The sequence below is a fragment of the Raphanus sativus genome, chromosome 9 (genome assembly GCF_000801105.2).
Source record: "Raphanus sativus cultivar WK10039 chromosome 9, ASM80110v3, whole genome shotgun sequence".
Taxonomy (NCBI): Eukaryota; Viridiplantae; Streptophyta; class Magnoliopsida; order Brassicales; family Brassicaceae; genus Raphanus; species Raphanus sativus.
This window is the reverse complement of record NC_079519.1, coordinates 5,911,859-5,923,970: the sequence shown is the minus strand read 5'-3', so window position 1 is coordinate 5,923,970 and position 12,112 is coordinate 5,911,859. Positions and strand designations below refer to the sequence as shown.

The following is a 12,112-nucleotide window of genomic DNA, read 5'->3' as shown; positions in this document are numbered from 1 at the left end:
ACTCTGCGTCCATATGCACGACAAAGGTCGGTTGCTGCCTAGCACATTTTGACAAAGGTCCATAATTCTAATTCCACTAATCTTAGCAGTATATGAAATTTTAGTAAACTAAATATTAAAAAATTAGAATGGTTCCTATATGCCATGAAAGATAGTTTAGAATACATTAATTCAAATCTCGAATGTGGTATGAAAATTTTAAACTATAGTGAAGAGTATAAACTTCAGTATATAGAGCATTTACCGAAAACTCATTATTTTTAAAGGAGTTAACCCACGGATTTTGAAAAAAAATCAAAAATATGAAAATCTGGTTTTAGTGTATAGTTTCATCGAGCACTGAAATAAGATGATGATCAAAGAGTTTATAACCTTTGTAGTCTCCGTTTCTCTAGATAATGAAGATTTTATAATGCTAATTTCATTGATCTAGGCAGTATATGAAATTTTAGTAAACTAAGTATTAAAAAATCAGAATGATTCCTATATACCATGAAAAATAGTTTAGAATACATTAATTCAAATGTCGAATGTGGTTTGAAAATTCAAACAAAAGTGAAAAGTATAAATTTCTGTAAATAGAGCATTTACTGAAAACTCATTATTTTAGAAGGGGGGGTTAACCCACGGATTTTTGGAAAATTTTCAAAAATATGAAAATCTGGTTTTAGCACTAACATAAGATGTGGGTCAAAGAGTTTAGAACATCTGTTGTCTCCGTTTCTCTAAATAATGAAGATTTATAATGTCAATTCCATTAATCTATACAGTATATAAAATTTTAGTAAACTAAATATTAAAAAATTAGAATGGTTCCTAAATACCATGAAGTACACTCTAGAATACATTAATTCAAATATAAAATGTGGTTTGAAAATTTTAAACTAAAAGGAAGAATATAAACTTCAGTATATAGAGAATTTACCAAAAACTCAAAATTTTTGAAGGGATTAACCCACATATTTTGAGAAAAAATCAATATATGAAAATCTGGTTTTAGTGTATAGTTTTATCGAGCACATACATAAGATGATGGTCAAAGAGTTTAGAATCTTGGTAGTCTCCGTTTCTCTAGATAATGAAGATTTTATAATGCTAATTGTATTGATCTAGGCAGTATATGAAATTTTACTAAACTAAATATTAAAAAACTCAGAATGATTCCTATATACCATGAAAGATAGTTTATAATACATTAATTCAAATGTCGAATGTGGTTTGAAAATTCTAAACAAAATTGAAGAGTATAAATTTCGGTATATAGTGCATTTACCGAAAATTCATTATTTTGAAGGGGTTAACCCACGGATTTTGGAAATTTTTCAAAAATAAGAAAATCTGGTTTTAGTGTATAGTTTCATCGAGCACTAACATAAGATAATGGTCAAAGAGTTTAGAACATCTATTGTCTCCGTTTCTCTAGATAATGTAGATTTATAATGCTAATTCCATTAATCAAGACAGTATATAAAATTTTAGTAAACTAAATATTAAAAAATTAGAATAGTTCCTAAATACCATGAAATATAGTTTAGAATACATTAATTCAAATGTAAAATGTGGTTTGAAAATTTTAAACTAAGTGAAGAATATAAACTTCAGTATATAGAGCATTTACCAAAAACTCAATATTTTTAAAGTGGTTAACCTACGGATTTTTAAAAAGTTCCAAATATATGAAAATCTGGTTTTAGTATATAGTTTCATCGAGAACTGATATAAGATGATGGTCAAAGAGTTTAGAACCTTTACATTATCTATTTCTCTAGATAATGAAGATTTTATAATTCTAACTCGACTAATCTTGGCAGTATATGAAATTTTAGTAAACTAAATATTAAAAATTATAATGGTTCCTATATAACATGAAAGATAGTTTAGAATACATTAATTCAAATGTCGAATGTGGTTTGAAATTTGTAAACTAAAGTGAAGAGTATAAACTTCAATATATAGAGCATTTACCGAAAACTCAATATTTTTGAAGGGGTTAACCCACGGATTTTGAAAATATTTCAAAAATTTGAAAATCTGGTTTTAGTGTATAAGTAAATCGAGCACAAACATAAGATGATGGTCAAAGAGTTTAGAACTTTTGTAGTCTCCGTTTCTCTAGATAATAAAGATTTTATAATGCTAATTCCATTGATTTAGGCATTATATCAAATTTTTATAAACTAAATATTAAAAAATTAGAATGATTCATATATACCATGAAAGATAGTTTAGAATAAACTAATTCAAATGTCGAATGTGGTTTGACATTTTTAAACAAAATTGAAGAGTATAAACTTCAGTATATAGAGCATTTACCGAAAACTCATTATTTTTGAAGGGGTTAACCCACAGATTTTGAAAAAATTTCAAAAATTAGAAAATCTGGTTTTAGAGTATAGTTTCATCGAGCACTGACAGAAGATGATGATCAAAGAGTTTAGAACCTTGGTAGTCTCCGTCTCTCTAGATAATGAAGATTTTATAATGCTAATTCTATTGATTTAGGCAGTATATGAAATTTTAGTAAACTAAATATTAAAAAACTCAGAATGATTCCTATATACCATGAAAATAGTTTATAATACATTAATTCAAATGTCGAATGTGGTTTGAAAATTCTAAACTAAAGTGAAGAGTATAAATTTCAGTGTATAAAGCATTTACCGAAAACTCAATATTTTTGAAGGGATTAACCCACAGATTTTTTAAAAAATCAAAAATATGAAAATCTAGTTTTAGTGTATATTTTTATCGAGCACTGACATAAGATGATGGTCAAAGAGTTTAGAACCTTGGTAGTCTCCGTTTCTCTAGATAATGAAGATTTTATAATGCTAATTTCATTGATTTAGGCAGTATATGAAATTTTACTAAACTAAATATTAAAAAACTCAGAATGATTCCTATATACCATGAAAGATACTTTAGAATACATTAATTTAAAAATTTCGAATGTGGTTTGAAAATTCAAACAAAAGTGAAGAGTATAAATTTCAGTATATAGAGCATTTACTGAAAACTCATTATTTTAGAAGGGGTTAACCCACGGATTTTAAAAAAAATTCAAAAAAATGAAAATCTGGTTTTAGTGTATAGTTTCATCGAGCACTGACATAAGATGTTACTCAAAGAGTTTAGAACCTTTGTAGTCTCTGTTTCTCTTGATAATGAAGATTTTATAATGCTAATTTTATTGATCTAGGCAGTATATGAAATTTTACTGAACTAAATTAAAAAATTCAGAATGATTCCTATATACAATGAAAGATAGTTTAGAATACATTAATGCAAATTTCTAATGTGGTTTGAAAATTCAAACAAAAGTGAAGAGTATAAATTTCAGTATATATAACATTTACCGAACTCATTATTTTAGAAGGGATTAACCCACGGATTTTAGAAAAATTTCAAAAATATGAAAATTTGGTTTTAGTGTATAGTTTCATCGAGCACTAACATAAGATTGGTGTCAAAGTGTTTAGAACCTCTTTTATCTCCGTTTCTCTAGATAATGAAGATTTTATAATGCTAATTCCACTAATCTTAGCAGTATATGAAATTTTAGTAAACTAAATATTAAAAATTAGAATGGTTCTTATATACCATGAAAAATAGTTTAGAATACATTCAAATATCGAATATGGTTTGAATATTTTAAAGAGTATAAACTTTAGTATATAGAGCATTTACCGAAAACTCAATATTTTTGAAGGGGTTAACCCACGGATTTTGAAAAAAATTTCAAAAATTTGAAAATCTGGTTTTAGTGTCTAATTTAATCAAGCATTGACATAAGATGATGGTCAAAGAGTTTAGAACTTTTGTCGTCTCCGTTTCTCTAGATAATAAAGATTTTATAATGCTAATTCCATTGATTTAGGCACTATATCAAATTTTACTAAACTAAATATTAAAAAATTAGAATGATTCATATATACCATGAAAGATAGTTTAGAATACATTAATTCAAATGTCGAATGTGGTTTGAAATGTTTAAACAAAATTGAAGAGTATAAACTTCAGTATATAGAGTATTTACTTAAAACTCATTATTTTAGAAGGGGGTTAACCTACAGATTTTGGAAAACTTTTGAAAATATGAAAATCTGGTTTTAGTTATAATTTCATTGAGCAGTAACATAAAATAATGGTCAAAGAGTTTTGAACTTCTGTTGTCTTCGTTTTATAATGTTGATTCCACTAATCTAAGCAGTATATGAAATTTTAGTAAACTAAATATTAAAAAATTAACCAAATACTAAAAACATTAGAATGATTCCTATATACTATGAAAGATAGTTTAGAATACATTAATTAAAATTTCGAATGTGGTTTGAAATTTGTAAAGAATAGTGAAGAGTATAAACTTTAGTATATAGAGCATTTACCGAAAACTCATTAATTTTGAAGGGGTTAACCCACAGATTTTGAAAAAAATTCAAAAATATGAAAATCTGGTTTTAGTGTATAGTTTCATCGAGCACTAACATAAGATGATGGTCAAAGAGTTTAGAACCTTTGTAGTCTATGTTTCTCAAGATAATGAAGATTTTATAATGATAATTCCATTGATCTTATTTTTTTCAAAAAAAAAAAAAAGTCAATTGATCTAGGCAGTAAATGAAATTTTACTAAATTAAATATTAAAAAAATAAAATTTATTCTATTTACCATGAATGATAGTTTAGAATACTTTCATTCAAATGTAGAACTTGTTTTGAAAATTTTAAACAAATTTGAAGAGTATAAACTTTAGTATATAGAGCATTTACCAAAAACTCATTATTTTAAAAGGGGTTAAACCACAGATTTTGGAAAAAAAATTCAAATATATGAAAATCTTGTTTTAGTGTATAGTTTCATCGAGCACTGACATAAGATGATGGTCAAAGAGTTTAGAACCTCTTTTGTCTCCGTTTCTCTAGATAATGAAGATTTTATAATGTTAGTTCCACTAATCTAGGTAGTATATGAAATTTTAGTAAATTAAATATTACAAATTAGAATGATTCCTTTATACCATGAAAGATAGTTTAGAATAAACTAATTCAAATGTCGAATGTGGTTTGAAATTTTTAAACAAAATTAACGAGTATAAACTTAAGTATATAGAGAATTTACCGAAAACTCATTATTTTAGGAGTTAACCCACGGATTTTGGAAAAATTTCAAAAATATGAAAATATTGTTTTAGTGTATAGTTTCATCGAGAACTGACATAAGATGATGGTCGAAGAGTTTATAACCTCTGTTGTCTTTGTTTCTCAAGATAATGAAGATATTATAATGCTAATTCCATTAATCTAGGCAGTATATGAAATTTTAGTAAACTAAATATTAATTTTTTGAATGGATCCTATATACCATGAAAGATATTTTAGAATACATTAATTCAAATGTAGAATGTGGTTTGAAATTTTTAAACAAAAGTGAAGAGTATATAAAGCATTTACCGAAAACTCATTATTTTAGAAAGTGTTAACCCACGTATTTTGGAAATTTTTCAAATATATGAAAATTTGGTTTTATTGTATAGTTTCATCGAGTACTAACATAAGATGATTGTCAAAGAGTTTAGAACCTCTTTTGTCTCCGTTTCTCTAGATAATGAAGAATTTATAATGCTAATTCCACTAATCTAGGCAGTATATAAAATTTTAGAAAACTAAATATTAAAAAATTAGAATGGTTCCTATATACCATGAAATATAGTTTAGAATACATTAATTCAAATGTCGAATGTGGTTTGAAATTTTAAAACTAAAGTGAAGAGTATAAACTTCAGTATATAGAGCATTTACCAAAAAAACTCATTATTTTAGAAGGGGTTAACCCACAGATTGTGAAAAAATTTCAAAATATTAAAATCTGTTTTTAGTGTATAGTTTCATCGAGCACTGACGTAAGATGATGGTCAAAGAGTTTAAAACCTTTGTAGTCTCCGTTTCTCTAGATAATGAAGATTTTATAATGTTAATTCCATTTATCTAGGTAGTATATGAAATTTTACTAAACTAAATATTAAAAATTAGAATGATTTCTATATACCATGAAAGATAGTTTAGTACTCTTCATTTTTGGTTAAAATTTTCTAACCACATTCTACAATGACCGCTTAACAATGACAAAACTAAAAAAAATCTTTAGCAAAATAGTAACAGTACTAAAACCTAAGATGCTACACTTACTCAATACCGTTTCTAATCTATACAATATTCATATAATTTATGGTACAATTAAATCATAAACATAAAAGAAATATAAACCAATTACAATAAGACACATTGCAAAGGAGTCCATCATCTCTTCCTTAGAGCATCAATATTGGGCAGACCTTAGCAAAACCCTTAAGAGAAATAACGCGGGGACCGAGAAGAAAGAGAGTGAGAAAACGTTTATTTAAGGGCGTGCCCTTACTCTCTACCGAACAAAAAAAAAAAGAGAAGAAAGCCCTTAGTTAAGGGAGAGAGAGTGGACACCAATAATGATGGTCTTAAAACTCTCTTCTACCATAAACTTAACTCTACCTTTCTGTTTTTTTTCTCCCTCTCTCCCATTTTACTCTATTTTTCCAATATAATAATCAAAAAGACTTGTTGACATATCTTTGTTGCCGATGTTCTAAGTGGGGTTATTGATAGACAAATTTTTGATTTGTAAAATTTTAAAATTTCATAATTATTGGTTCAAATCTTAAATACATTGTTATTGATTTGAGAATTTTTAAATTCCATTCAAATTCTTTGTTATTCAAAAAGTCTAGATTCATTGATTTTGTAATTCTATTGTTATTAGATGTAAATTCTCTATAGTTTTACTCATAAGATTATATTTGGAAAATATCATGTTTACACACAAGATTTTAAATATCCATCGTGATAAAAACATAACCACATACAAACAAATCTTCCGCTCATCTCTTCTCATCTTTCATTCATACATCAACAATGATACATTATATCAATTTTGAGAATTGTTTTTTACATTATGAAGTTGTTTTCCTTTGTCTACTTTTGTTAATTTTTGAATGTGTTTCTTAATTATGAAACCTAAAGGAAGAAGATGCTGGTGATGTTCTTGTGTGTGTGTGGGTGTGTTTTGTGGGTATGTTTTATATTAAACAATTTTGGAAATTTTATAAAAAAACTTGTATATATTATCTTAGAAGGAATTCTTTTGAGAAAGATATATAAAAAATATTTGATTGTCAATGACAATCAATGATAGTCAATAAAAATATTTGATAAATTTGATACAAAATCTGTTAAATTTACATGGTTTTTTAATTATATCAACTTTTAGAATTATCAAACTCCACATAAATATTGGTTCCAATAACCTAAAAAAATAATCCGCTGTATAATTAAATCAAAAGCGTGGCTAGAATATATTTTATGAATAATACAATCTCCTCTACTAAAAAGAAGTACAAAAAATATATTATACAATAGTAATTGAAAAACCATTTCATTAATTTATAAATATGATATATTTTATTATTTACATTAATCAGTTAAATACTATTATTTCTTCAAATTAATAATCAATAAAGTTATTAATGATAAATAAATTTTGACTATTTAAATTTTATTTATAATTATAACAAAGTCTTTAGAGAAAAAGTCTAACAGGATATTACCATATTTTTTTTAAAAAAATTGTGAAATAATATAATAATTAATTGTTATGAATATAATGTTATAATATTATTATCAATTCATTATAATAAAAATAATAATTATATGCTATATTTTATAATTGTAGACTATACTATATTAAAATAGAAATATCGTATGAAATAAATATAATTTTAATTAAAATGGTAAATTAGCATATTTTATTTTAAATTTTCATTTAAATTAATAAATATGTAAATAAATAAATATCATTCACTGTTAGAACATATTAAAATTCGTAAATCATCTAATATTTTATATTTTCTAAAAACAGTTATATATTCTTATTTTTATTTATTTGTCGACAAAAAAAAAATCTTAATTTTATTTATTTTGAAACTCACAACAATATATTATCTAAATATAATAATATAAAAGTAAATATTATACAGATAACCTTTAACTCATGTTTTATTAAAAGTATGCTACTAGAAAACTTTGAAATTTTAATATTCATTAAAAATATTAATAACAAATTATTTTAACATTACATTTATTGTTTATTTAACATTATAACAACATCTGTTGAAATATATAAAATAATTTACCTAAAATTTCAAATAATGTGTTTATAATATAATGCATTAATTTAGTAATAAAAAATTTCAAAGTCATATAATCTTCTAAACTCAAAAATAGATGTGTAGTGTTTCAAATTTTTATTGACCATGCTTTTGTCTTACGGATGTGTAGAAGAAGGTATGTATGTTGACAAGGGGCAGAATTGAGAAAAGTAATCAGTCAAAGGGAAGAACTGGGAACAGAAGTAATTCAAGACTAAAAGGAAATAAAAAGAGCTTACTGGATATGTTGAAGCGAGGTTCATCTGAAAAGAGACAGTCCAAAACGAGGAAATGCAAGTTCAAGTCATTTTTAGAAGTGACAAAACAGAGGCAAGGGTGGGGAAAGCACAATGGTCTGAACAATTGATGCTAACAGCTTCTGAGGCATCTACGAGTGTGTATAAGATTCAGGATATTCATATCATTTTAATTATCATTCTGGAACAATCTAATGTTTGATGAAGAAGAAGTAAATGGCGGAACTTTTTAATGGGAAATGATACATATTGTGAAATCACTGCCATTGGGAAAAATCAATGGCAAAATCAGGATATACTAATCCTACTGCCAAAAGGAATTTGATTTAATTGGGAAAGCCATAATTTCTTTTATTGTTGTTGGTGGTCTTGTTATCGTTTTTGTTGGAAGAAGAGATTGTATAGTTGATTTTTTTTTTGTAGAGTTGATATTGTTTCATACCTAGATGAATAAAATTCGAGAGAGACAGAATACTAAAACTAATGTAACAAAACTAAACCACCGAAAAATAAATAAGAGAGGATGGGTGCAAGATGAAGGGTATGTATGTAGTCCTTTCTTTTGTTCTTCTTTCAAGCAAAGGTCTATGTTAAACTATAACAAAACAAAATCCAGATTACTTGACTACTCATATCTACGAACAAAAAAGGAGCTTCACAAAAAAGTTGTGACGTGAGTTGCACCCAACAAAACAAATTTAATATATGGGCCAACCAAAATTTTGGATACTCTTTGAAGTTTTTAGATTCGTTAAAATGACTTAGATTCGATCAGTTAGTTTTTCATCTCGTTTCAAATTAATGTCCATCGTTTTCCAAAACCTTTTGTTTAATAAATGATAAAAGAAAACGTTTATTTCATCAGTTCAAAAAAAAAACGTTTATTTTCATTTAAAACCCTTACAGCCCGTTTCCAAAATTATCGAACCTACTAGAACCACCAGAGAAGAAGTCAATAAACGACGGCCCTCGTCCACCATCATCGCCACAATAAGTCACCGGAGAATCATGACAAGGGGAAAAACTGGAATTTCCAGCAACATCGTCATTACTCGCATCCAGAGGCTGAAGTGGAAAAAGCGGAAGCGTCTTCAGTCCGTTGGTATTGACGTTGATGCCCTCGCCAAAATAACCGTGATCACCAAGGGAAAATCGATCAAATCTGAGTGAACTCGAAGACATTGATATTCTAGCTGTCGTTATGTCTGAAACATGTTTCTTATGATCTGTGATTGTGCGTTTCTCGTAGCCACCACTTGGGAGCATCACTTTGTTACTGTGAAGATCTTGTCTGTGTGAGCTTCCATGTTGATTATCGCTTACTTGATGTAAATAGTTCGGACTAACGCAGCCCACTTCATAACAACAACAAAAATATTACAATTAACACTTAGTAACATTTCAAAACGTAGAACACAAATGGAAAAAAATGCTTCTATATTTCAAAATGTATCATAGTTTGAGTAAATACACAAGAATTTTAATACGTATCATTGAAAACATAAAGTAAAAGTCACTAATTACCAGGAAAGCAATTGTTAAATAAAATTGATTAAACAGTTTTTAATAGAGTTATAATTAATTTAAATCAACAAACATTCTCTAAAACATCATAAAGTTTGAAACTGAAGATGTCTTATCTTGTGCTGAACAAAAATATACATGATCATCAAGAACCCTATTATATCGTCGTTGTAAGTTTTTTTTTTTTGTATAAGTATATCGTTGTAAGTTCTAAACCTTTTTTAATAAAGCTGTATTTTGTGATCAAGTAAGTACTTATAATATTTATCAATGTGTATTTATACAAACAAGAGTAGGGATGAGAAACTACGTGCCGTTTGAGCAAGGAATAGGTTGGAAGAAACGGGATGTTTTGTGCAGGAGACGACTGAAGGAAGCGATGCGGTCTTGTTTCTGCTTTTGGCGTTGTCTAGCCTTATGGTTCTGGAACCAGTAAAAGACGTTTTTACCCTCTATATGGCCGAACGCACGGAGCCTACCGGTGATCTGCTGTATCTGATCGGCGCTCGGTGTTCGTATCCCTTGCTTGTAAAGATTCTCAAGCAGCGTTATCTGTTCTTTCGTTGGGTTCCACCTTGGACTGCTTGTTGTTACTGCGCTGCGTTCGTTTTCCATTTATTTTATTTACTATTTTTTGTGAGAAAATTAGGGTTTTTAAGGTGAATTTCTGCATGTACTTGATGCATATATGAAAGTCATGGGGTGGCTCTCATATTTATATAAGAATTTAGTGAGGGAGTGGAACAGAGTCAGATTAAATGGAGAGAGAGAGAGAGAGAGAGAGAGAGAGAGAGAGAGAGAGAGAGAGAGAGAGAGAGAGAGAGAGAGAGAGAGAGAGAGAGAGAGAGAGAGAGAGAGAGAGAGAGAGAGAGAGAGAGAGTGTCTGTGTGTGTGCTGGAGACTCTGAAAACATGGCGTGGAGCGGCTGAGATGGTAAAAAAGAGGCTTACTTTTAATGAGAAAACAAATAGGAAGAAAACAATTAGGATTTTCTTTCTGTAAAATCAATCATTAGTTCAAAGATTGACAACATCGCTAATTATTTTATTATATGTATGTATAGAAAAGGATAACTCAGTTCTTGTTAATGTCAAAATGCTCTAAATTAGATATTTCCCCACGTGAAATTTGATATATGGTGGATATAGTTATTGGATTGGATTATGTGATTTTATTAACCTTTTTCCTATTCTTTATGGGGATTACGGATGTTTTTTCGAAAGGGCTTTAATGAAGGAGAGCCATAAGTCTTGGAAATGAAAGAAACAGTAAGGATAAATACGAACGTTAATATAATAGGGCGGCAAAAGATAGCTGGTTGGATTGTGTTATTTGTAGGTCATGAGAAGCCTATACATCTAGTTTGCTTCGGAAATTGACATATCTTGTTTTATGTCATAACTGAAATTATATAATTTATTTTTAGAACACGACAATTTGAAGTTCAGTTGCTTGGCTCTTCGATTTCTTAACGAGCAAATTTTTTTTCAGGAAGTTCGAGCAAAGAAACAAAATGTTAATCACATTTGGTAAACCGTCAGAAAAGCTGGAAAACTCTAGTTGTCTTGGTTGTTTTGCGTCGTGATGTTCGATCCTACTTTGCTTACTATGGAAGGTGATCAAAAGAGATGGGGAATTCAAGTGGGAGTATTATTGATATATGCAAGTGATACGACCAAGACATGTGTTTAGCTGTTTGTGTTAATGCTTGTTCATCTATATCTGGATCAAAACACTATGATATTGACAAATATATACTTATATGGCACGCTGTTATAAAATATAAGCCTTAAAATTAGAAAATAGTTTTTCAAAGATATTAAAAACTGATGAAAAATAATATGCTAACAGAATATTTAATCACAAATAATTTTATCATTTTTGATGGGTAAAACAGTTTTCATCTTTTAGGATTAAGTATTTAAATTTTAGCATCAAGATACTTCTTCGTTTTAAAATATAATATACTTTTTACCAAAACACACAAAAATTACTAAAGATCTCTTAAATATCTAATTTATTAATTTATGGTTTTTTTGGTCAAATTAATTTATGGTTTTATTTTGACTTATTTATAACAATCCTTTTAATATGC

The 12,112-nt window shown here is 27.7% G+C and overlaps 1 protein-coding gene across 1 annotated transcript; it reads right to left on the bottom strand.

Annotated features, from left to right (window-relative positions):
* Positions 1-9,393: 9,393 nt before the first annotated feature.
* Positions 9,394-10,683, bottom strand: LOC130499639 (WUSCHEL-related homeobox 2). Its single transcript, XM_056993905.1, has 2 exons — positions 10,332-10,683; positions 9,394-9,848 (listed from the first exon to the last, which is right to left on the bottom strand). The coding sequence occupies exons 1-2, from the start codon at positions 10,630-10,632 to the stop codon at positions 9,394-9,396; spliced, it is 756 nt and encodes a 251-aa protein (XP_056849885.1). The 5' UTR covers positions 10,633-10,683.
* Between the last annotated feature and the right edge of the window lie 1,429 nt (positions 10,684-12,112).

What these genes read in the sequence shown, in the direction of transcription:
- LOC130499639 (XM_056993905.1), bottom strand. Translation starts at nt 10,632, where the DNA reads ATGGAAAACGAACGCAGCGCAGTAACAACAAGCAGTCCAAGGTGGAAC. An exon ending in ACCTATTCCTTGCTCAAACG is followed by an intron (nt 9,849 to 10,331) that starts GCACGTAGTTTC and finishes GTTGTTATGAAG; the next exon opens with TGGGCTGCGTTAGTCCGAAC.